The 27,267-nt window shown below is 43.4% G+C and overlaps 1 protein-coding gene across 3 annotated transcripts in view; it reads right to left on the bottom strand.

Annotated features, from left to right (window-relative positions):
* The window catches only part of STXBP5 (syntaxin binding protein 5), a 422,331-nt gene that overhangs the window by 293,126 nt on the left and 101,938 nt on the right, over positions 1-27,267 (bottom strand). For all 3 annotated transcript variants that reach the window (XM_063443591.1, XM_063443592.1, XM_063443593.1), the window contains exons 3-4: positions 24,666-24,747; positions 5,210-5,310 (exon numbers count right to left, since the gene is read on the bottom strand). In XM_063443591.1, coding sequence (XP_063299661.1) covers positions 5,210-5,310; positions 24,666-24,747 — 183 coding nt within the window. The remainder of the gene's footprint in view (positions 1-5,209; positions 5,311-24,665; positions 24,748-27,267) is intronic.

The following is a 27,267-nucleotide window of genomic DNA, read 5'->3' as shown; positions in this document are numbered from 1 at the left end:
GTGCCAGGAAAACAAGTTTGTTTTCCTGGAACTATAGTGGTCCTTTAATTCTATGATTTCATGAGCTTTCTTTGATAGTGTTTTGAATTGGAGGTGTGTGGAAAAACTGTTTAAATGATGCTACGATAATGACATTTGCAGCTTGTGTCTTCAATCATTTGTACACTAATGGACAGAATTGAATACAATGTAGTTGACTGATGCGTCATTTGATTAATTTCGGAACACCTGAATGAGAAGTGCTTCACTCAGCATTTTCTTTGCCTCCTTTCTCACTTCCAAATATATTTTACTTCCATATCATATTATTTCATGACAGAATTAGAGTAAGGACCTCCTCAAACTACCAAATAACTAAAAATGCACCACCTTCAAACAATGCATCAGTTTGCAAAACTCAAAACAACTTGCGCTTCATTTCAAAGCAAATCATACTCTTTAATGACTCTATACAGTGAGGGGGAAAATATTTGATCCCCCTATGGACTCTTCTAGTCTAGAATAACCTTTAGAACATTATCCTGATGGCTGGCCGAACATAATCTTGTAGATATCCTTTATTTCACTCTTCAAAAGGTTAATGACCTTTTCAAACTCTTCAAAAGGTTATTTTTTTCAGTCAACACCTGTTTCCTTGGCATCCTCACAATTCTGTTTCACAACCTCCTAAATTCCAAAGATACACACATTCTATGGAGGTCTAATGTGTGTAACAGTGGTTTGTTTAGAAGATATACAGCTAAGCCCCTAGCAGCACTACCAATCATAAAGATGTGTGGAATTGCCAAATAAACTGATGGCAGCCTGCTATCTGCACATGGACAGCCTCATCACAGTATTGCGACGTGCACAGTATTCTCGCAAAGGCCAGTGAGGGTTGGTAGGGACTTATAACAGTGGTTCTTAATCTAGTCATCAAGGAACAACAGTCCAGTATTCAAGACATTTTGAATTCTGTTTCTAGAAAAATATGCTTGGTGTACTGGGTTTGGAAACACCAACTTCTAGAAATAATGGAAGCAGGGATTACTTCTTTGACTTCAGAAGAATAAAAACAGGCTTGGAATTGTAGAGATTTTAGCATGTTATTGCAGGTATTAAGAAAATATGTGCAAGCAGACAGTGACAAAAGACCTTTTACCATAAACTATACAATGAGCATAATTGTTGTTCTGTTTGGAATGTCCCTTTAAGCTATGATCTAAAAATTAAAATTAATAAGCCACTCTTAAACCCATACAATGGTATCATCTGTCTCTAAACTAATTGAAAGCTAATTAAGAATGTCTGTAACTTATAAATGTGGAATGTGAAGCCGGGCTTCTGAAGTCAGCCAACATTAAAAGGACACTGTACGCACCCAGACCACTTCAGTCTATTTAAGTGGTCTGGGTGTCAACTCCCATCACCCTTAACCCTGCAAGTGTAATTATTGCAGTTTTTATAAACTGCAATAATTATCTGCTAGGGTTAAGTCCTCCTCTAGTGGCTGTCTACCAGACAGCCACTAGAGGGACTTCCGGCTTCTTAGACGACTGTTGGTGATCTATACGACGCAGTATGTCCTTACGCTATGCATGAGAAACTCCAGCTTCACCAGAATCCCCATAGGAAAGCACTGAATAATGCTTTCCTATGGGGACGTCTAATGCGCGCGCTTCCAGCGGGGGAGGAGCATGTGCGGAGCTGGATTTAGGCAAGCGTCTGAAGGGGTTTTAACCCCTTCAGCAACGTGGGATGGGGGTACGCCAAGATTCTACAGTGCCAGGAAAACACCACAGTAGGCAGTTTTTAAGAAGTTGGAAACGCATTTTGAAAATAAATTGTTACTCAATTCCCTAATGGCTATAGGCGGATTTTTTAACCCAAACTATAGATATATTGGGTCCTTCATCAAAGTATAGACTGGACGGACTGCTTTATTTTATTTAGACCGGGTGGGCATCTCTTTAAATAAATATACCACGCTATTTTTCAATAAATGAGTTCCTCTCATCCTCCATACGTTTACTACTGAGATACAAACGTCATAACACGTAGCAAAACATATTTAACAGTTGTCTTGTTTCAGGTTCTTAAAAATATAGGTATGCTAAACAAAATTTTAAAAAATTGTTTACCAGAGATGACATTGAGTAAATATTTTCATTATATGTTTGACAATTCACCAGGAAATGCTCTCCTTCTCTTTCGTGTGCCCGATATTTGCGATTTGAAAAAAGTTATGAATATCAATAAATGTGTTACAGAGTAGCCGAATGTCTTATATATCTACAAAAATTATATTTGATGTGGAGAAAATGACATATCTAAAAATGATTGGTGACTCATATGTACCCCTTTCCATTGCTGCTATACATTAGTCTATATTTGGTATGTGGAATGCAAAGTTAAGAATTTGTGTCCTATGGTCGACAATCTAAAATATGTCACTAATGACTCAAGAGTGCATCCTTTGTGAATCAGTACATTTCCTCAAGTAAAAGGAGGCAAGCAATAGTCTTCTTGCTGCCAAGTCTAAGCAGCAATAAGTGACTGGAGAATATGTATATAAATGGACCCATCACTTGAATGATGAGAATAGAAAGACTGCTGCCCAGCAACCTTATAATAGAAAAACGCGGGAGTGGGAGAAGGCAGAAGGCTGGGAGTGCGAGATATAATGAAATTCATAAAGCTCTTTGCACATAAGCAAGTTTAAGATTACAGTCACTATTCCACAGTTCACTATCATGTAAAATGAGAATACAAAATTCAGTTTTTAAATAGCAAATCTTGCACTGGAAAAAAAGGAAACGAAAAAAAAAAGAAAATGAAAATCTCTGAATAATGAAAAGAAACGGATATGAGAAATATGTAGATTTTTCTGCCAACATGCATTTGCAGTAAATTATTCTATGTAGTGGTTAACCTCTAGAACAATACGGGATGAACCCTTGTCATGGCTGAATAGTAGATGGCACACATGGCACAGATTGAGAGGATTATGCTAACGTAAGCCAACAGCAGATTTCCTGTAAATCAAGATGTTAAAGAAAAAGGGTGCTTAATTCAGCTTGATAAATTAAAAGCCTAAAAGTCTTACTTAACTATAGAAACTTGGAGTGTATATAAATGTGGCAATCTTCATGTACAGAGAACGGTTAGTCAAATGGTGATCATATCTAGATTGTAAGATCATATGCAAGGTTATCATTGCAGTTTGTGTAATGTTATTCATCCACTCTTTTACAATTACCAATGTAAATTTTGCATAAATTTTAAAACTCTCTGGATAACAGCGTTCTATCAGAATTTTTAAACAAAGAAATTATCTAGAACAAAACATGGTTCATGTGGGATAATGTCCTTTCCATCTAGAGTAGGTAAACCCCCCCCCCATAATGCAATACTCCAGCATGCTCTTCATTCTCCAACCTATCCTTTAGAATCCACAGTTCTACTTATAGCCAAGGAAATTTAAAGAAAAAACAAGAACAAACAACTAAGCAAGGCACACAAGCCTATGCTTCAGTACTTGATGACGTTTGTGGGACTTCTGGGCTCTCATCATCTGGTAGGAAAACAATGTGTCAAATAATACAATTTCTTTTCTTTCCATTGATGGTAAAAGCACACAAGAATTGACCTAATGATATTACGCCTAAGCAGAGTAGGACATGAAGGCATCTCAAAACATTGGTGGATGCTTCTCGATCATGGATTGAGTCAATTGGCGAGAATGACTTGACACAGAGGTGCCCAGAAAAATTAGCAAGCAAAGAGGAACACTTTTTAAAGGGCATTGCGGCCACAACATTTAGTTCAGGGAATAAACCTCCTGGCAGACTAAATTATCAGGTCTCTGAATATATAGCTCTCAGTGTTTGTGTCATAAGCAAACAAGAAGTCTGTAGGTCTATATCGGGAGACCCCAGCACTCGACAAGCTTGGAGAAAGTCTCAAGACTCCACTCTCCCATTTAAAAGGCCTAAACACAGAGGTAGTTTACAAAAGGAATGTGAATCATAGACCATGTTAAATCATCTACAGGATGATCCTGAAGACCCCCCTAATGGCAGCATCACTCTATGCTTTTTTTAAAGTTTAACCTAGGCAGCCAATGTGATATATGACTGAAAGAAGACCTAAAACTCTGGGCAAGCCAGGACTGCTAGGTAAATGTTCTGAGTTAAACACACTGATTGGAAACCTCACCTACTGCAACTCCCAGGAAAACCCTCAATATAAAATTATGAGGGTCTTCTGCACATATTTTCTAACCTACCCTGGTTAACAGACAGATGGAAAATCTATAAATTCTTTGGGGAAATGCTAGGAATACTTTGGAATATGCATTACATTAGTGGAGAAAGGACCCCTGAAGTGGAAACCTCAAATTTAACTACCACAATCTGCCTGATTTTAGTTTTATTTTCTGCTTTCTCCTTCGTGGCAGAGTGATGCTTCTCCAATTTACGATACGGGAGGAACAGCTTTATTTCCAGGGAATACAGAATCAACCGCAGGAACTAAATTGTGAGAACCCTGAACCTCCAGGTTGTAAGAGGCCACCTGTACCAAGATATTTACCAGGTACAGGGTGCCTGAGATACCCAATGTACAAGCTTATGGCACCAGGGCACCAAGAACACTTTCGGAGTGGTAGCATGACCAAATAAGACAAGCTTATAGTCTCAGTTTTGAAAAACAATCAGGAAGTGATGATGCCCTTGATGGATTGGAAATTTAAAAAAAGATACTTGCTTCAGAGGCAACTATGACACTTAAGTTAGAAATAAGTGTAATAAGTTTATCCTTCTTAAATCTGTAGAATTGTCAGGAAAGCGAAAGTTATGCTTGACAAAAAACTAGAGAGAGCTTTATGGGTATTGTTCTCATAGAGCTTTGTGGGTGTTCTCAGGGAACCCCATACACGGTTGTTTTAGAGGTACATTATGTCTGGTTAAGATTAGAAGAGTAGTTCTGTTGGTTCTTTATGTCATCAGCAGTAGGCCACTTAAGATCTCACGAGTCCAAACATGACCAAACACGCATTCGCACCTGGTACAACAATACCAACAAAAATCCTATGAGCTGGCACAATTATTCATTTATTGCATGGATTCAGGTTTTGTTGACCCAGTAAATATGATTTTTAACCATATACATTAACCAGAAGAACAAAGCTGGTTAAACACATCAGATTAATTGTAGTAGTTTATCTAACCTTTCTCGGATGAATTTTAGGGAATGTAGTATGGCAGGTCTCTTCTGTCTCAGGTTCCATAGGTGTAAAGTGTCATCTTCCAAGGCACTCACAAGAGCTCCCTGAATTAAAAATACATTGAGAAGATAAACAATTATGTCACAAAGTTCTTATATGCTACCATCAACTCTTATCTTACAATGCTAATCCAAAATACACTTTTAAAAAACAATACACAATCCTTATGTCTGATTTCAGCAATTTCGAATTAAACATTTTGGACGGGTGAATAAGGGAAACACAGGGCAAATCACATACCAAAAAGTTAGACATATTTGGTATCTCCCCGAAAAGCTTTCTCAACGGCTGATAGCCATTAATAAAGTATAAGGAGTATGTGAAATGTGTCTCCCTTTTTGGTATGTGAACTTTTCTTTCTCTTCATGGTTTAAATGTAAAGAAAAAAGCCAACACTTTTCAAAACCCTTAGAATTTGCTGGTGTTAATGTCTGCCAGGCTGCCTGCCAATAAAGCATGCTGGCCCACTGAGATCAGGACTGCAGGGAGCACTGTTTCAGTGCTCACTGCAGGATCCTAGTGTCCCGAGTGCAGTGAGAGTGCATATAACCCCAAAAGTAAAACACCAGGGAATATAGTCGGGACAGGACACAGAAGTCGGGAGTGTTAGCGGGCACAGACCTCTGTGTCGGACATGTAAATCTGGACCTGGCTATACCTGGACTGAATTGGATTGTTAACTCAATTGCTAAAGTTTTAATCTATGTTTAACAGAAAATGATCAAAAAGGGAATTGGGGTACACCTGGATCATGCATTTCACAGGAGTGGTGCTGCCATAGTGACGGAAATCTATACACAATACATTTTAAGGAACAGCACACACAAAAATACATTTTTAAATCTTTTAAAGCTACTTATCACCACCTATCTCAGCAAACAAAAATGGGAATCAGTTCCACCATATTGTGTTAAGACCACCACTTCTTTACAGTGCCCCAATATCTGCGGGTCTTACACCAATTACAACGTAGGCAAATTAAATGGTAATAAATAAGCTAAAGTGTATTGTAATAATTTGTTGTAAAAGCATTGTGAATATTTATATAAAATGCAAAATATATGTGATATACACAATTTTTTTTAAAAATGCAGTGTCAAAACTAAGCAAATAAAGTGATAGTGCTTTGATGCATATACTCACAATGCATATCGTATCTGTTCTATGGAAATTGCAATTAAAGTGACATTACTATCCAAAATCTCATCAAATTTATACTTTCCTATAGTCACCTCTAAGTGGGCATCTGAAGCTGGGGGTCTGGGCCTCTAACCTCTTTTAGCACCTGTGGCGGATACACCAAAACCTTGTTTAAAACTCCCTAAAGGACTATGACACTATCCTGGCTACCTGTTTCCTCCTCCCCTCTATACGTTTCCAGCAAGCGCCTTTCTCAGCCTGTTCCCCAGCCACTACAATGATCCGGGCTAGTTTCTCCTCTAACTCCGGCATATTTCATCATGATTTTCCCCCCTTTCCTAATGTCCAAGAGTGTTTTTTGGAGGGGAGGTACAGTCCATAAAGTGGAACAATCGCTACCTATGAGCCAAGTGAGACCACCAGAGACCCCGTTTAAACACTGGCATATGACTTCATACGCCTGGAACTGTTTTTTGGCCAGGGCTGTTCTAAAGTTTAACAGGGTGGTGTTTCCCCAAACCTCCACGGATCAGGGGATGTAGAACATGTAGGAATTCTAGGAGGTTTTCAGGATTTTTCTGTGCTCTGTATCCAGGAGATAATTAGTTTAGGGAGAATTAACACAATTATCTCCCAGACATAGAGACGCCAGGGCGGACTCTGCTATGTAATGAACGGAGACCTCATGCTGGGGGTCTGTGCCAAAAAGGCTGCTTTGTGTGGAATAAAATCAGTTATTCTTCCCAGCACCATGTGTTGTAATGGAGTTATAATCACTGAAGGGTTCCTATTCCACCTGAGAGGAGAATCTAGCAGAGGTATCCAGTCAGGATACAGGGGATCTGCCTCACCACCCACTTTGGAATTAGTGTAGGACCCACCGATATTTGGGTGCTATAAAGTAGTGGTGGGCTTAACACAATATGGCCATATGGTGGAACTGAATGCCTGTATTTGTTTGCCGAGATGGGTGATTTTAAATAGCCTAATGAAATTTAAAAATTAATTTTTATGTGTGAGCGGTAGATAGATGTAACATTATAAATATTTTTTGCGCTGATATAATTTCTAGGGATCGACGATTATCGGTGTTACCGATATAATCGGCCGATATTCGGTATAATACCTCCTAGGACCGCCATGCTCATCACAAGCCCGGCGGTCCTAGGGCGGCCGCAGCAAGCACTGACTTACCTTGCCAGCAGCTCCTGCAGCTCCATCTCTAAATCTCGCGAGACCCGGGGCCGCAGAGCGTTGCCACGGGTTACCATGGCAACGCTCCGTGCGGCACTAAGGGCCGCGAGATTTACACTGGGGAGCTGGAGGAGCTGCTGGGAAGGTAAGTCAGCACTTGCTGCGGCCCCCCCAGTACTTAAGCCACCGGACCACAAGGGAATACTATATCCACTGTCCCTGGTAAGAAGCAGGGAGGGGGGACAAAAAAAACACCATTTACCTATTAAAAAAAAATAATAATTAACATAAAAAAAATGTCCCCCCACCCCCAATTTTCACAAATTACATCACTCCACAAACACACACTGCATTACATACACACACAGCATTACATACACACACACTCCACAAACACACACTGCATTACATACACACTATACAAACACACATTCTGCATTCACTATACACACTACACAAACACACACTGCATTAAGTATACACACACTACATTCACTATACACACTACACAAACAGACACAGCTCCCCTGTCACACTTCATCCACTACATGTGGCATGTATATTTTGTGCATTTACCTTTAGGATTAGTTTATTTTTTCAAAATGGTAACTGTACAGAATATCGGCAGGTTATCGGTATCGGCTCTAAAAAAATCAATATCGGTCGATCCCTAATAATTTCCAGAAAAATGTTGGTTTTGCTTTCATTTTGGACCTAAAGACTTGCATATTTAAATCATTTTTTTCTGCTAGCCAATTCATCCTTCATTTTTCAATTACCTGGCCAATTCACGGTTCAGTAAATTAAATATAAATATTTAAGGTAAAGAAAAGCATCAGTAAACATTTAAAGGGACACTATAGTCACCTGAACAACTTTAGCTTAATGAAGCAGTTTGCACAGCCTTCCATAAACACTTCCTGTAAAGATAGCCCTATTTAGGCTTTCTTTATTGCAAGTTCTGTTTAATTAAGATTTTCTTTTCCCTTGCTATGTTAATAGCTTGCTAGACCCTGCAAGAGCCTCCTGGTAATTATAAGGCATTTGATTTGATTAGTTAGCTACTTGCTATTGATTGCTGTGTAAATTAGCTATTGTTTGCTAATAAGCAGAGGCCTACCCAGGTGTTAAACATTCCTAGTGGGAGGTGATTTTAGGAGTATATAAGGGCTGTTGTCATTAGCTTGGCTAATAGAGCTTGGTTGCTTCATCTAAGTGTTGCTTCTAAGTGTCTGTGGTTGGAGATATTCTGGAGAGTTTTACAGAAGCTTCAACTGTCTAAGAGTTGTGCTAAGAGTTTTCTTTTTTATTGTTACAGGTAAGATTCATCTGTAGGAAAAGGTTACTGATTGCACAAGGTTTGATTTCCTGTTGGTAATTATAAGGCATTTGATTTGATTAGTTAGCTACTTGCTATTGATTGCTGTGTAAATTAGCTATTGTTTGCTAATAAGCAGAGGCCTACCCAGGTGTTAAACATTCCTAGTGGGAGGTGATTTTAGGAGTATATAAGGGCTGTTGTCATTAGCTTGGCTAATAGAGCTTGGTTGCTTCATCTAAGTGTTGCTTCTAAGTGTCTGTGGTTGGAGATATTCTGGAGAGTGTTGCTTCTTAGTGTCTGTGGTTGGAGATATTCTGGAGAGTGTTACTTCTAAGTGTCTGTGGTTGGAGATATTCTGGAGAGTGTTGCTTCTAAGTGTCTGTGGTTGCAGATATTCTGGAGAGTGTTGCTTCTAAGTGTCTGTGGTTGGAGATATTCTGGAGAGTGTTGCTTCTAAGTGTCTGTGGTTGGAGATATTCTGGAGAGTGTTGCTTCTTAGTGTCTGTGGTTGGAGATATTCTGGAGAGTGTTACTTCTAAGTGTCTGTGGTTGGAGATATTCTGGAGAGTGTTGCTTCTAAGTGTCTGTGGTTGGAGATATTCTGGAGAGTGTTGCTTCTAAGTGTCTGTGGTTGGAGATATTCTGGAGAGTGTTGCTTCTAAGTGTCTGTGGTTGGAGATATTCTGGAGATAAACTGGAGGTAATCTGAGGTATTCAGGAGGATAAATAAAAAGTTAAGATTCGTTTGATTTAAATAATTGATCTCATTGGAATGGCAGACTCAGTTCAGTGTAATAGTTGCTATGCATTTGTTTCGCGTTCCACTTTTTGGAGGTTTAGTTGTTGTCTAATCTGTAGACAGTTCTCTATCTTGCGGCAGGAGATTGTATTTTTGAAGTCTGAGATTTGTAAATTATCTGGTAAACAAACTCAGGCTGGAACTGCTGCAAAGCCACTGCCACAGAGACATACTAGGAATGGCAGATGGATTACTGTAGGATCTGGTAGACTTAGAGTTGTGGATAAAAGGCATATTGCACAGTCTGTTGTTCTACATAATTCATTTTCTGCACTTTCAGAGTGTAATGGTGTCATGGAGACAGGCACTGAGGCTAGTGGTGTTGTGCAGAGAGGCACTGAGGCTAGTGGTGTTGTGCAGAGAGGCACTGAGGCTAGTGGTGTTGTGCAGAGAGGCACTGAGGCTAGTGGTGTTGTGCAGAGTTTTCCCACGCTTGTAAAATGACACAGAGCACTGTGATTGGATGGCTTGAAATCCATCCAATCACAGTGCTCTTTGTCATTTTACAAGCGTGGGAAAGTTCTTTGGAATTTTCCCACGCTTGTAAAATGACACAGAGCACTGTGATTGGATGGATTTCAAGCCATCCAATCACAGTGCTCTGTGTCATTTTACAAGCGTGGGAAAATTCCAAAGAACTTTCCCACGCTTGTAAAATGACACAGAGCACTGTGATTGGATGGCTTGAAATCCATCCAATCACAGTGCTCTGTGTCATTTTACAAGCGTGGGAAAATTCCAAAGAACTTTCCCACGCTTGTAAAATGACACAGAGCACTGTGATTGGATGACTTGAAATCCATCCAATCACAGTGCTCTGTGTCATTTTACAAGCGTGGGAAAATTCCAAAGAACTTTCCCACGCTTGTAAAATGACACAGAGCACTGTGATTGGATGGCTTGAAATCCATCCAATCACAGTGCTCTGTGTCATTTTACAAGCGTGGGAAAATTCCAAAGAACTTTCCCACGCTTGTAAAATGACACAGAGCACTGTGATTGGATGGCTTGAAATCCATCCAATCACAGTGCTCTGTGTCATTTTACAAGCGTGGGAAAATTCCAAAGAACTTTCCCACGCTTGTAAAATGACAAAGAGCACTCTGATTGGCTTAAACCCACCAATCAGAGTGTTCTTAGCATAATTGCAGGGCGGGGCAAGGCTTTATAAGCCTTCCCCCGCCCTGCGGAGCTCAGTCTGCGCGGAGCCCTCCATGGGTGAAGATGGATTATTTTTTTTTTGCGCTCGTTTTTTTTTTTTTTTTTTTTTTTAATTGCGTCGGTTATTATGGATTTTTATTTGGCCTTTTTTGGGGCTGAAGAAAGAAGATTTTAGAAGAAAGAAAACATCGAATGGTAAGTTGATTTTATCTCATTTTTTCTTTTTTTACAGGTTTTTAGTTAATGGTCCCCCCTCATTATTTTTAGGGTGAGGGGGGTAGGTAGGGAGATATTTTTTTTGGGGGGGGGGAGGGTTAACTAGGGTCCCCCCCCCCCTTTGTATTTAGGGCCCCCACCCACCGCTCAGGGGTGGGGGCCGGGGGGGGGACAGTAAGTCCCCCCCCTTATTGATAATTTTAGGGCCCCCACCCGCCGCTCAGGGGTGGGGGCCGGGGGGGGGACAGTAGGTCCCCCCCCCCTTATTGATAATTTTAGGGCCCCCACCCGCCGCTCAGGGGTGGGGGCCGGGGGGGGGACAGTAAGTCCCCCCTCATTGATAATTTTAGGGCCCCCACCCGCCGCACAGGGGTGGGGGCCGGGTGGGACAGTAGGTCCCCCCCCTTATTGATAATTGTAGGGCCCCCACCCGCCGCTCAGGGGTGGGGGCCGGGGGGGGACAGTAGGTCCCCCCTCATTGATCATTTTAGGGCCCCCACCCGCCGCACAGGGGTGGGGGCCGGGGGGGACAGTAGGTCCCCCCCTTATTGATAATTGTAGGGCCCCCACCCGCCGCTCAGGGGTGGGGGCCGGGGGGGGACAGTAGGTCCCCCCCTCATTGATCATTTTAGGGCCCCCACCCGCCGCTCAGGGGTGGGGGCCGGGGGGGACAGTAGGTCCCCCCCCTTATTGATAATTTTAGAAAGCGAGCTGAGCTGTCAGTCAGACAGCTCAGCTCGCGAACGCGCATTCCGCGCAAATGCGCGGTAAAGCGCTCAGGTTCTTCATAGGGCGGCATTCAATGCCGCTCTATGAAGAACGCGATTGGTGCAGCGCGAAGCCGTCCCATTGGGCCCCGCGATTTCGTCATTTTGACGAAAAAGGGGGCGCGGCCTAGCGGGAAGCTCGGCGCTGGAACGGAGGTAAGTTTTTAATATAAAAACACCTCGAAATTTATTTTTAATAAATGAAAGTACATATAAAAGCAAGAAGGAAGGCTGGGGGACCTGTCTTTCTTGCTTTTATATGGTGACTATAGAGTCCCTTTAAGCAAGCAAAGCAGGAAGGGGAATTGGATGTACCGTATATACTCGAGTATAAGCCGAGTTTTTCAGCACATTATTTGTGCTGAAAAACCCCAACTCGGCTTATACTCGAGTCATAGTCTGTATTATGGCAATTTGCATTGCCATAATACAGACTGGGGGGGGGAGGGGGGCTGGCAGAGCTGTACTTACCTTTCCTGCAGCTCCTGTCAGCTCTCTCCTCCTCCGCGCCGTCCGTTCAGCACCTCGGTCAGCTCCCAGTGTAAGTCTCGCGAGAGCCGCGGCTCTCGCGAGACTTACACTGGGAGCTGACAGAGGGAGCTGCACAGACCGCGCGGAGGAGGAGGGAGCTGACAGGAGCTGCAGGAAAGGTAAGTACAGCTCTGCCAGCCCCCCTCTTCCCCCCACTGAACTACCAATGACACTGGACCACCAGGGAAGGAGCCCCCCTCCCTGCTATGTATCAAGCAGGGAGGGGGGACGAAAAAAATTAGAAAAAAAAAATATATATTAATAATTAAATAATAAATAATAATGCAAAAAAAATAATATAAAAAAAAATAAATAATAATTAATAACATATTAAATGCCCACCCCCACCAACACATACACAAACACACACTGCATCGCACACACTCACACTTCATTCATATACACACACTGCACTCACACACACACTGCACTCACACACACACTGCACTCACACACACACTGCACTCACACACACACTGCACTCACACACACACTGCACTCACACACACACTGCACTCATACACACTGCACTCATACACACACACACACACACTGCATTCATTATATACACACACTGGAAATAAATATTCAATTAATATATACACACACACACACACACACACACACACACTGCACTCATACACGCACTGCACTCATACGCACACTCTGCATTCATTATATACACACACTGTAAATAAATATTCAATTAATATAATTTTTTTAGGATCTAATTTTATTTAGAAATTTACCAGTAGCTGCTGCATTTCCCACCCTAGTCTTATACTCGAGTCAATACGTTTTCCCAGTTTTTTGGGGTAAAATTAAGGGCCTCGGCTTATATTCGGGTCGGCTTATACTCGAGTATATACGGTACTTGGCCATTTAGGGACAAATGACTTGGCTTGCAATGAGGTTTCAGAGGTTAATGAAGTTTTTAGTGTTTTTGCCAATGATATACGGCAGGTTGCTTCCACACTGTCATTCTCTGAAGTTCTGCCTGTGCATAACACTCAGAATGACAGGCGGATGCGTATTAGGGACTTTAACTTGTGGCTTGGTGAATGGTGTCGGGAGCAAGGATTTGGCTTTATTGCTCATGGTAGCTCTGTTTGGAATGGAAATAAACTGTACAAAAAAGATGGTTTGCATCTTTCTCAAAAGGGAACAAATGTTCTCAGTGAGCAGTTCAGAGGTTTTGCTAAGATGTATTTAAACTAGGAGGGGGGGGGGGGGCAAAAGGGTGATAAAACATCAATCCAATTGTCCCCCAAAACAAGGACAGAAGGTGCCTGTAGCAAGTGTGTTAAAAAATGATAAGCTTAGAGTCATGTCTACAAATGCTCGCAGTTTAGGGAATAAGATCCATGAACTTGTGGCAATAATGGCAACTGATAGTGTAGATTTAGTCGCTGTTACTGAGACATGGTATAATGAAAAAAATGACTGGGACATAGCAATACCAGCGTAGTCTTTATATAGAAAAGACAGGGAAGGCAAGAAAGGGGGAGGGGTGGCCCTGTAGGTGAAGGATAGCATAAAATCTAGCCTAATAAAGGTTAGTGAGACGAACATAGAGTCCATTTGGGTTACGTTAGAATTTGGTAATCACACAGTAATTCGTGTAGGTGTGATTTATAGGCCCCCAGGACAAATTGAAGAGTTAGATAATCTACTAGTTGAAGAAATAGCTAAAATTACAATGAAGGGGGAAGTTATCACCATGGGTGACTTTAATCTTCCTGATGTGAATTGGAAAACAAAAATAGCTACTTGTGCCAGAAGCACACATATTCTAAACTCCCTACTGGGATTGTCTCTAAAACAAGTCGTTGAGGAGCCAACTCGTAAAGAGGCCATACTAGATTTAGTGTTAACAAACGTTGATTTGGTATCAGATATTACTGTAGGTGAAAGTTTAGGATCCAGTGATCATCAGTCAGTGTGGTTTAATATAAGAACAGTGACTGAGTCACACCACACAAAAACAAAAGTTTTAGACTTTAGAAAAACAGACTTTTCTAAAATTAGAATATGTGTAAAGGAGTCATTATCAGACTGGAGCAATTTAAATGGAGTCCAAAAGAAATGGGATTATTTAAAAGCTGCACTACTGAAGGCAACAGAAAATTGCATTAGGCTTGTCAGTAAAAGCAAAAAATTCAAGAAACCACTGTGGTACTCCGCAGATGTGGCCAAAATAGTAAAAAACAAAAAGTTAGCATTTAGTAATTATAAAAAAAACCAGAGTGAGGAAGACAGAATGACCTATAAGATTAGGCAGAAAGAGGCTAAACAAGTTATAAGAGCTTCCAAATCACACACAGAAGAGAAAATAGCACAGTCAGTAAAAAAGGGGGACAAAACTTTTTTTAGATACATAAATGAGAAAAGAAAAGTAAAACAAGGATTAGTTAGATTAAAAACAAAAGAAGGAAGGTATGTAGATGAGGATAAAGGTCTAGCTGACTGCCTCAATGAATATTTTTGTTCGGTATTTACAGCTGAAAATAAAGGAAAGGGACCTCTGTTAAAAAAAAAAAAGGATAAATGAGTGAGTACACGTGAGTTTACAGAGGAAAAGGTTCTATTTCAACTGTCAAAAGTAAAGACAAATAAGTCAATAGGACCTGATGGAATACACCCAAAGCTATTAAAAGAGCTTAGTGGTGTACTAGCAAAACCATTAACAGATTTATTTAACCAATCATTGTTAACAGGAGTAGTCCCAGAAGATTGGAAGTTAGCGAATGTTGTGCCCATTCACAAGAAAGGTAATAGGGAGGAGTCGGGCAACTATAGGCCAGTAAGCCTTACTTCAGTAGTGGGGAAAGTGATGGAAACCATGTTAAAGGATAGGATTGTTGAACATCTAAAAACACATGGATTTCAAGATCAGAGACAACATGGGTTTACTTCAGGGAGATCATGCCAAACTAATCTTATTGATTTTTTTGATTGGGTAACTAAAATTATAGATCAGGGTGGTGCAGTAGACATTGCTTACCTAGATTTCAGTAAGGCTTTTGACACTGTTGCACATAGAAGGCTTATCAATAAACTGCAATATTTAAGTTTGGATTCCAATATTGTTGAATGGGTAAGGCAGTGGCTGAGTGACAGGCAACAGAGGGTTGTAGTCAATGGAGTATATTCGAAGCTTGGGCTTGTCACCAGTGGGGTACCTCAGGGATCTGTACTTGGACCCATTCTCTTTAATATTTTTATTAGTGATATTGCAGAAGGTCTTGATGGTAAGGTGTGTCTTTTTGCGGATGATACTAAGATATGTAACAGGGTTGATGTTCCAGGAGGGATAAGCCAAATGGCAAATGATTTAGGTAAACTAGAAAAATGGTCAGAGTTGTGGCAACTGACATTTAATGTGGATAAGTGCAAGATAATGCATCTTGGACGTAAAAACCCAAGGGCAGAGTACAGAATATATGATAGAGTCCTAACCTCAACATCTGAGGAAAGGGATTTAGGGGTGATTATTTCTGAGGACTTAAAGGTAGGCAGACAATGTAATAGAGCAGCAGGAAATGCTAGCAGAATGCTTGGTTGTATAGGGAAAGGTATTAGCAGTAGAAAGAGGGAAGTGCTCATGCCATTGTACAGAACACTGGTGAGACCTCACTTGGAGTACTGTACACAGTACTGGAGACCGTATCTTCAGAAGGATATTGATACCTTAGATAGAGTTCAAAGAAGGGCTACTAAACTGGTTCATGGATTGCAGGATAAAACTTACCAGGAAAGGTTAAAGGATCTTAACATGTATAGCTTGGTGGAAAGACGAGACAGGGGGGATATGATAGAAACATTTAAATACATAAAGGGAATCAACACAGTAAAGGAGGAGACTATATTTAAAAGAAGAAAAACTACCACAACAAGAGGACATAGTCTTAAATTAGAGGGACCAAGGTTTAAAAATAATATCAGGAAGTATTACTTTACTGAGAGGGTAGTGGATGCATGGAATAGCCTTCCAGCTGAAGTGGTAGAGGTTAACACAGTAAAGGAGTTTAAGCATGCGTGGGATAGGCATAAGGCTATCCTAACTATAAGATAAGGCCAGGGACTAATGAAAGTATTTAGAAAACTGGGCAGACTAGATGGGCCGAATGGTTCTTATCTGCCGTCACATTCTATGTTTCTATGTATGTGATTATAGTTCAATTTAGAGATTGAGATACAATTATTTAAGGTAAATTACATCTGTTTGAAAGTGAAACCAGTTTTTTTTTTCATGCAGGCTCTGTCAATCATAGCCAGGGGAGGTGTAGCTAAGGCTGCATAAACAGAAACAAAGTGATTTAACTCCTAAATGACAGTGAATTTAGCAGTGAACTTGCAGGGGAATGATCTATACACTAACACTGCTTTATTTAGCTAAAGTAATTTAGGTGATTATAGTGTTCCTTTAAGCAACTGATTCCTGTCATATTTGTCAGTCTATCTAAATTTTGTGTATTACCACTATAAACAGTTCACTTTCATTGTATCAGGTACTTCACTTGCAAGGGATCAGGTTTCTGTTTGGAACTTTTGGAGATTTCTGAAATAACTGTAGACTAGTGGCATTAAATCAGTAGCCTGCAGAAAGCGTATTTTCTAATTTGAGAAATATACAAGAGTATGATGAAATAATACACTGATTGTGCTGGGATTTAGATCAAATACAGTAGTAGGTTTTGCCTGACTTTGCTAAGAATATAAACTAGATAAGTACAGTACCAAAAAGTACATGACAATAATAGATCCGATTTGTACAATGCCATCTTAATTATGACGTCTGAGACTTCTGACAGAAGTACTAAAAACACCATATCTACTACAGAGTGCTGTAGTGTTTATGATACCAGGAGTGACTTGGAGCACCCCCAATATAAGGATTCAAAACGTTCGTAACAGTTTGACTTCTTACCTGGGATCCATCGGCTGCTGCCCCACATCTGCTCTCCTTGGAAAGTAAAAGGGCAGGGGCGAGAGTGTCAGCAGAGTGCTTTCAACAGAGAGTAAGTGTGGAGTGGTTCCCAGATGTACTACAGGTAAGAAGTCAAACCAATACTAAAACGGTTTGACTCCTTACATTGAGTGGGTGCCAGGGAACTATTGGCACCATAACCACTACAGATCACTAAAGTGGCAATGGAGTTTGGAGTGATCCTTTAAATATCAAGCTTTTTGGTTGAAACTTTTCTTTTCTGCAATAATCTGCACCTGCCTCATTCTCTATCCACCTAGCCCTTTATCCACACCGAAATGTTAAGGTGATAATTATATACTGGTAGACTTGGGATCTTTTGGGGGTTTATTCACTGCACAGTGTGAAGAACTGACAAATGAGCAATGCTGTGTGCATAAGGTCCCAAAACACCGCTCAGGCTAGTAATGGAGGTTGACTTGGAATGCATGAGTAGGCATGATGTAATCAATCTTTTCAAACTCATTGATGACATCAGTTGGTAGAACAGGAGACCCCCCAGATTAAGAAAGATGAAAAAAAGTTAACTTTCCAGGGGACCTTCTGTAACGGAATGCAGTAGTATAGTCCACGATCTCCGTTGGTATCTTAGGTAATCCACAGTCAGAGTTAGAAAGCACGGCAATATCCCCAATCCTCCCAATAACCGGACGAAACACAGTTTGGGAGTCAACTAACTTGCTTTATTCACAGACTTCCATATTTATGCAGTTCCCCTTGCAAGGGGTTTCCTTACAGATGTTACAGGGGATTTCTCCCATCAGGCAGTATAATTATCCCAACAGGCATTGCTGCACGAGAGGGATCCTCCCACTAAAATGGACGATTAAGTGGATTATCCCCTCGTGCAGCAAAACTGGCAATTCACATAGAAATCCATATTTCGCATAATATTACTCGCTTTCATCCGAATGACCGTTCGGTAGATAGCTGGGGTCTGCGGGCACATTTAGTGAGAATACCGCTCAGATCCCAGCTAGACTAACCGAACGCCGCACAAAATACACTTAACCATCGAGTTCGGTTTGAAACTACCGAACATCGATGGGGAACAGAATGTGGTGAACGCGGAACTCCCGAACGCTCTGGAAGTCCAGCGGTGTTCGGATCATTGAGTAGCCGTTTTCAGTTCCAGGCTCTCGACGACCGAACACCGCTGCAGAGACAAAGGATCCAAGATGGCCGACCGCCGCATGGTCAGTAGCCGAACGACGGCCACCTAGGAGAGCCTTCAATTACCGATTGCAACATTGTTGCAATCGGTTAATTAGTGCCACACGACTGTGAGTGTGTGGTCTACCTGGGGAGCCCGCATTCGTTTGGCGAACGGCCCGGATAGCCGTGTTTCGTCAAACGAAAGGTTTGCATGCTGGTAGCGTACGGCTGCCAGCATGCGAACGGCCATAATATAATACAGACACAATCAAGGTATACAGTAACACATTCAGCCTACGGACAACCTTTATTAAATATAGTCCAGAAGTGGCTAGGTTTGCCACAATGCTCCCCCAGAACCAAGCCGGCATACACAGTCTGATCCCAACGGATCGGCTTGGGGATGTCCGGGAGAGTACTCACAGATCACTTTTCGAGTTCAGTTTGTCTGGATAACCCGTCGGCGTTACCGTTTTGTCTCCCTGGGCGGTAATGGATGGTGAAGTCGAAGGGCTGCAGCGCCAAACTCCAGCGCAGCAGCCTGGCATTGTCTCCAGCCACACGGTTCAGCCACACCAACGGGTTGTGATCTGTGAGTAAGGAAAAAGGTTGTCCATACAAATACGGCTGTAGCTTTTTAAGGGCCCACACCACGGCCAGGCATTCTTTCTCAATGGCGGTGTAGCTCACTTCACGGGGCAACAACTTTCAGCTCAAGTAAGGTACGGGATGCTCTCCGCCATCTGCTCCCACTTGGCTCAGCACTGCCCCCAATCCAAACATTGAAGCGTCTGTGTGGACAAGAAATCTTTTAGTTGGATCAGGAGCAGTTAATACAGGAGCATTAGTCAAAGCAGTCTTGAGTTGTTGGAATGCCTGCTCACACTCTGGGGCCCAGACAACCTGTCGGGGAAGGTTCTTTCTGGTCAGGTCCGTCAGGGGTTTGGCCAGGGCGCTGTAGTCGGGTACAAATTTCCTATAATACCCTGCAGTCCCTAGGAAAGCTAGCACCTGAGTTTTGGTCCTTGGGGTAGGCCACTTTGCCACGGCCTCAATTTTGGCTGGCTCGGGTCTCTGCTGCCCACACCCCACTCGGTGCCCCAGATACTGCACTTCAGCCATCCCTATGTGGCACTTACTGGGCTTTAAGGTTAACCCTGCCTCCCCAATACGGTCTAAGATAGCCCCTATATGGCGTAGGTGTTCTTCCCAGGTCTGGCTAAATATGGCTATGTCATCCAAGTAGGCACAGGCATACTCCTGAAAGCCGTCCAGTAGCCGATCTACCATCCGCTGAAAGGTAGCCGGAGCGTTTTTCATTCCGAAGGGCATGACCTTGAACTGATACAGGCCAAACGGAGTGACAAACGCAGACTTGGGGATGGCGTCATCGGCTAGGGGAATTTGCCAGTATCCCTTACACAAATCAATGGTAGTGAGATACTGGCCCTGTGCCATCTTATCTAACAGCTCGTCTATCCGCGGCATCAGACACCGTTTTGTCGTTTAGCCTCCGGTAGTCGACGCAGAACCGGGTTGTGCCGTCCTTTTTAGGTACCAGGACTACCGGCGATGCCCAGGGGCTATCTGAGGGTTCGATAACACCTAGCTGTAACATCTCGTCTAATTCTGCCTTCATATGGGTCCGGACTGACTCAGGGACCCGATATGGAGCCTGTCGCATAGGTAGCTGTCCCGGGGTTTCGACTCGGTGGGTGGCCAGCGGAGTGTACACAGGTAAATTGGAGAAGGTAGTCCCTTTAGCTACAATCAGCGCTTGTACCTGTGCACGCTCTTGAGGGCTTAGCCGCTCCCCCAGCTGAACCCCCCGGGAGGGCTCTATCGGCTCTTCCAGTTCTAGCAAGTCAGGTAGGGGCAGATTCTCCTGATCTTCTGAGGCGGAGGCACAGATCGCCGTCACATCCTCTATCCTCTCATGGTAGGGTTTGAGCATGTTCACGTGGAGCATGCGTCTCTTCCCTACCCCTGAGCAGGGGCCAATCACATAGGTGGTGTCGCATCTCTGCTCTACCACCTGATATGGGTCTTGCCAGATGGCCTGCAGCTTGTCTGTGCGGACGGGTTTTAAAATCAAAACCTTCTGCCCCACCTGAAAGCTGCGGTCTCTGGCTCCTCTATCGTACCAGCGCCGCTGGCGTTGCTGGGTCGCCTGGAGGTTGGTGCGCACAGTCTGAGTCAGCGCCTCCAGACGGTCCCGGAACTCCAGTACGTATGACACAATAGGGGTTCCGTCTGTATTACTCTCTCCCTCCCAGTGTTCCCTAATCAAGTTCAAGGGTCCCCGCACCCTCCTCCCAAATAGCAACTCAAACGGGGAGAATCCTGTCGACTCCTGGGGAACCTCTCTATATGCAAAGAGCAGGTGAGGTAGGAACCTCTCCCAGTCCTTGTGGGTTTCCCCAAACGTACGAAGCATCTGCTTCAGCGTACCGTTGAACCTCTCGCATAGTCCATTGGACTGGGGGTGGTAGGCGGAATTGACTATTGGCTTAATGCCACATACTTTCCACATATGTTGGGTGACCTCGGCAGTGAATTGGGTGCCCCGGTCAGATATTATTTCTTGGGGGAACCCTACCCTGGAGAATACCTTCATTAAGGCCTCAGCTACGGTTTCAGCATGAATGTTAGTGAGGGCTACAGCCTCTGGGTACCTGGTGGCGTAGTCCACTACAGTTAGGATATACTTTTTGCCAGAGGGGCTGGGCTTTGGCAGGGGCCCCACTATGTCTACGGCTACCCTGCTGAAGGGCTCTGCAATAATGGGTAGGGGACATAGCTTGGCTTTGTGGCGGTCCCCTCGTTTCCCTACTCGCTGGCAGACGTCACAGGAGGTGCAATACTGTCGCACGTCCTTAGAAATTCCGGGCCAGAAGAAAGCATGCGTTAGGCGATATCTGGTGTGGGTCATCCCTAGGTGTCCGGACAAGGGAATATCATGAGCGATCCCAAGTAGCTCCTGCCTATATTTCTGTGGTACCACTAACTGTTTGGTTGTCAGGGTGACGGACCCTCCTACTTCCCTCGCCGCAACGCGGTATAACAACCCTTTCTCCCACGTGTACCGCTCCCCCTCTAGCCCTGCCCGGTCAGTGTGTACCCGGTCCCTATATACTTGTAGGGTGGGGTCTGTCTTTACTTCTATCGCAAAGGTAGTCGGGGTATCCCAGGACATGTGAGTCGTGTGGGGTTCATGGTCACTTACCTGAGCCTCAGATTGTATCGGTGGAGCCGTGGTGCGAGCCTGCTGCCATGTAGTCACTGGATGGGCTTCCTGGTACGGAGCCTGGGGTATAAAAGCAGAAGTCATCTGGCCCAAGTCATTCCCCAGTACAACATCTGCGGGTACATTTTGCATAAGCCCCACTTCCACAGTTCCCTCTCCCACACCCCAATCCAAATGTACCTTGGCAGTGGGTAGCCGGTATACTGCTCCCCCTGCCACCCGTACTGCCACTGATCCGCCAGTGTGAGTTGAACCTGGGACTAAATGCGGTGCAACCAAAGTTAGAGTGGCCCCCGAATCTCGGAGCCCTTGTACCTCCTTCCCTTCCAGGGTCACTAGCTGACGATGATGCTGCCGGTTGTCGGTGGCTCGGACCGACATCACCTCGTGGAGTACTCCTAGAGGTTCCTCGGTCTGGGCGCTCAGCATTTCCTGGGTGGCTGGTGCTACTTGATAGTGATGCGCAGCAGCCCTTGGTGTCAAATTTTGTCGCACTTGGTTCCACGCTTGTCTGCTCCGGTTTTGCGTGCACTCTCGGGAAATATGTCCCCACTGTTTGCAGGTGTGACATTGGATGTTCGCCCGGCCATTGTATCGAGAGGGGGGTGGTGGATTATTTGGTGCGGGCCTGGACAGGGTTACTGTGGGGCCGGTAGGAGAAAAGTTACTGGGTGGCCCGGTAAGTCGAGGGAAAGTCTTACTTTGGAGTCCGTGATGCCTCCTGGCATCAAAATGTTGATCCGCTAGTCTAGCCGCTTCGGTTAGGGTGAGGGGTTTTCGATCTCTCACCCATTCTTGTGCTTCTGGGGACAAGCCATTAAAGAATTGCTCCAGCAGCATTAACTGCCGCAATTCTTCCATATTGGTAGCGTTGCTGGCTTGTATCCAGCCTTGTGATGCTTGATCCAGCTTATGCGTCCACTCTGCATGGGAATCTTTCTCAGGTTTGCGCAAGCCCCTGAACTTGCGCCGGTACGCCTCTGGGGTAATGGCATACCTCTCCAAGATCGCCCTTTTTACTTTTGGGTAATCTTTGCTGTCCTCTCGGGGCACAGCGCGGTAGGCTTCGGCTGCCCTACCCAATAATTTGCCTGCCAGTAGGGGTACCCTTACTGCGGGTTCCAAGTCGTGCAAATCACACAGCCTCTCGAAATCCTGTAAATACCCGTCAATCTCGTCCTTTTCTTCACAAAATACTTTAAACGCGTGATGTGGGACTTTGGGTTTTACCTGTCCGTATATGGAGGCAGTAACAGACTCTGCCCTAGGCGGTGTCTCTGGTGTGCGGTTTGCCATCAGATAATCCTGCACATCTGACATCAGCACGGTCAATATCTCCAAGGGTACTGGCTGTGGCAGAAACGCCATCCTGGTTCTCAGCTCTCTCTGGTATGGGGTCTCTTCCATGGCTGGTGGAGGTGTAACGCTGCGAGCTCCGTCTCCCTCCATCAGTTCAGCGATCAGCACAGCTTTGGATTTGTTGCTGGCTATCTTACCCCTGGCTTCCAGTAGCTCCTTTAAAGTCTGCCGTTTCAGTACGGTATAATCAATCTCCATACGAATTGCCCTTGCTTTCCTTGTTCGGTAGTTTCAGTTTACACAAACACTGCTTTTCGGCTGTAAGGTTCGGATCCCGTCGCTTGCCACCAATTGTAACGGAATGCAGTAGTATAGTCCACGATCTCCGTTGGTATCTTAGGTAATCCACAGTCAGAGTTAGAAAGCACGGCAATATCCCCAATCCTCCCAATAACCGGACGAAACACAGTTTGGGAGTCAACTAACTTGCTTTATTCACAGACTTCCATATTTATGCAGTTCCCCTTGCAAGGGGTTTCCTTACAGATGTTACAGGGGATTTCTCCCATCAGGCAGTATAATTATCCCAACAGGCATTGCTGCACGAGAGGGATCCTCCCACTAAAATGGACGATTAAGTGGATTATCCCCTCGTGCAGCAAAACTGGCAATTCACATAGAAATCCATATTTCGCATAATATTACTCGCTTTCATACGAATGACCGTTCGGTAGATAGCTGGGGTCTGCGGGCACATTTAGTGAGAATACCGCTCAGATCCCAGTAGACTAACCGAACGCCGCACAAAATACACTTAACCATCGAGTTCGGTTTGAAACTACCGAACATCGATGGGGAACAGAATGTGGTGAACGCGGAACTCCCGAACGCTCTGGAAGTCCAGCGGTGTTCGGATCATTGAGTAGCCGTTTTCAGTTCCAGGCTCTCGACGACCGAACACCGCTGCAGAGACAAAGGATCCAAGATGGCCGACCGCCGCATGGTCGGTAGCCGAACGACGGCCACCTAGGAGAGCCTTCAATTACCGATTGCAACATTGTTGCAATCGGTTAATTAGTGCCACACGACTGTGAGTGTGTGGTCTACCTGGGGAGCCTGCATTCGTTTGGCGAACGGCCCGGATAGCCGTGTTTCGTCAAACGAAAGGTTTGCATGCTGGTAGCGTACGGCTGCCAGCATGCGAACGGCCATAATATAATACAGACACAATCAAGGTATACAGTAACACATTCAGCCTACGGACAACCTTTATTAAATATAGTCCAGAAGTGGCTAGGTTTGCCACACCTTCTTATAACTACTAAATCAACTATAGTGATTATGGTCTTTTCTGGTTTCCCTTTAAGCATGCATAACCACATAATGAATGCTTAAATGTGTTAAAAGCTTTAGTACTATTTTTATGTATATCTAAAATACTGCTATGCACATTACACACAAAATACATGTACGCACAAACCCATGGAAAACATATACGTACACAAATTAACAATGGGCAAGAAAAGATGAAAGAGATGCACAAACGAGTGATGTCAGAGATTAGAGAGATTGTACTAACCTCATTAATCAGGAACTGAAGCTGGATTACTGCAGATCCACTGTCATGCTGGCAATAGCATTCAACTCCTGGGCGGCCGAAGCTGACAATTATGTTAAGGAAGAATTGCTTGAGCTTTTCATTTTCTTATTATTACATCAAACAAAAATTTGTGTCATACCAGATAAATAATTTTCTTCTGTATGGTGAGAGCACATGGCATATAGGATGCTTCAGCAGGCTCCTCCCGCTCTTCCGACACAGGATTTTTATTTTTCTTGTCTTGCAAAAATAAATATGCAAATTAAAAAAAAAAAATATTTCATTTTGTATGGTCTTTGTTCCAGATAATCTTTAAAGGAACACTGTTGGGCACTATAACCATTTCATCTCACCGAATTGGTTATAGTGCCTGATGTCCTTTGGCACTGTCCATCTAAAAAATGTTAAGCAGTGTAACACTATGTAAAGGTTTGGCCCCTAGTGGAGGTATGACTAAAGCAGATATTGTACACTTCCTTCTAGCCATACGATTGCATACCACCAGCTGATTCTCTATAAACCCCCCTCCCCCTCAAAAAATAAATAAATAAAACATACCCTTTTCAAGCCATTTTTAGGATTGTCCACTGATTGACCCCTCTTAGCTAATCAGCAACACCCCTGCTTTTGTGGTCATTTGTTAGCCTGCATTAGCCTTGTGTGTGGTTAAAGATTAATTAGCAAAGCAGTAGATAACTTCTAAAGTAAACAAACTAGACTTAAGGACCCAATTAAAAATGAAACTTTTTACTTATAGGTTGCGTGAGTCACAGACATGTGAGGTGTGGCTGTGTGATTTAACTCCCAGGGGGAATAAAAAAAAAAAAGAATACACCCAACTAGTTTGTGAAAAAACAAAAAGTAGCCAATCAATGGTAACCAAGTACTATAAAAAGCTTTCTGTAAAATAATTGGCCAGGCCTATCGCAGTATTGGGGAATATTTGGGTGGGTTTTAAGTCAGCATTCCAAATTTAATGCAAAAAAACCTGTAAAAATGCCAAATAACTATACCTGTAGGTCCATAGACATGGATAGCCTTGGGTTTGGGCCTCCTTGGCATCAGCTCTCTACAGTTGGTATAACCATGTCTGACAAGGTGCCAATAATTCACCACATTCACACCATTACTATATCCACTGATCTCCATTTAATGAACAAGTCACACAAACATGTAGCCTGTGTAAAATACAGAAAAGCATCGCAAGGCACATACATTCTGTCCCTTCCTCTACAACTTGCCAAATGTATAAGAGAATGTCCACATTAGCCCATACAATTTTGGGTGGCGAACACACCCCCAGTGCTAAAAGCCTATCACTATTATCCAGGTTGTATGAATTCACACTTGAGAATGTGGTTAATATAGAAACACAGCATGTGACGGCAGATAAGAACAATTCAGTCCATCTAGTCTGCCCAATTTTCTAAATACGTTCATTGGTACCTGGCTTTATCATATATATACACAATAGCCTTATGCCTATCCCACACATGCTTAAAGGACCACTAAAGTGCTAGTTTTCCTGGCACTATAGTATTAATAGGTCCCCCCCACCCTCTGGGTCCCTATCCCGCCGGGCTCTAGGGGGAGGAAGGGGTTAAACACTTACCTTTCTTCAGCACCGGGCTCCCTCGGCGCTGGAGACTCTCTTCCCTCTTCCGATGTCATTGGCTGAATGCGCATCCGCATGCACAGTCAGTCCATAGGAAAGCATTACTCAATGCTTTCCTATGGACATCAGCGTCTTCTCTCTGTGAAAATCACAGTGAGAAGCGCGGAAGCGCCTCTAGCGGCTGTCAATGAGACAGCCACAAGAGGCTGGATTAACCCATATGTAAACATAGCAGTTTCTCTGAAACTGCTATGTTTACAGCAGGCAGGGTCAAAACTAGATGGACCTGGCACCCAGACCACTTCATTAAGCTGAAGTGGTCTGGGTGCCTATAGTGGTCCTTCACTGTGTTAACCTCTACCACTTCAACAGGAAGGCTATTCCATGAATCCACTACCCTCTCACTAAAATAATACTTCCTGATATTTTTAAACCTTTGCCCCTCTACTTTAAGACTATGTCCTCTTGTTGTGGTAGTATTTCTTCTTTTAAATATAGTCTCCTCCTTTACTGTGTTGATTCCCTTTATGTATTTAAATGTTTCTGTCATATCCCCCCTGTCTTGTCTTTCCTCCAAGCTATACATGTTAAGATCCTTTAACCTTTCCTGGTAAGTTTTATCCTGCAATCCATGAACCAGTTTAGTAGCCCTTCTCTGAACTCTCTCTAATGTATCAATATCCTTCTGGAGATATAGTCTCCAGTACTGCGTACAATGCTCCAAGTGAGGTCTCACCAGTGTTCTGTACAATGGCATGAGCACTTCCCTCTTTCTACTGCTAATACCTCTCCCTATACAACCAAGCATTCTGCTAGCATTTCCTGCTGCTCTATTACATTGTCTGACTACCTTTAAGTCATCAGAAATAATTACCCCTAAATCCCATTCCTCAGATGTTGAGGTTAGGACTCTATCAAATATTCTGTACTCTGCCCTTGGGTTTTTACGTCCAAGATGCATTATCT

Source organism: Pelobates fuscus, chromosome 2 (genome assembly GCF_036172605.1).
Source record: "Pelobates fuscus isolate aPelFus1 chromosome 2, aPelFus1.pri, whole genome shotgun sequence".
NCBI classification, from domain to species: Eukaryota; Metazoa; Chordata; class Amphibia; order Anura; family Pelobatidae; genus Pelobates; species Pelobates fuscus.
This window is presented reverse-complemented; position numbering and strand designations above follow the sequence as displayed.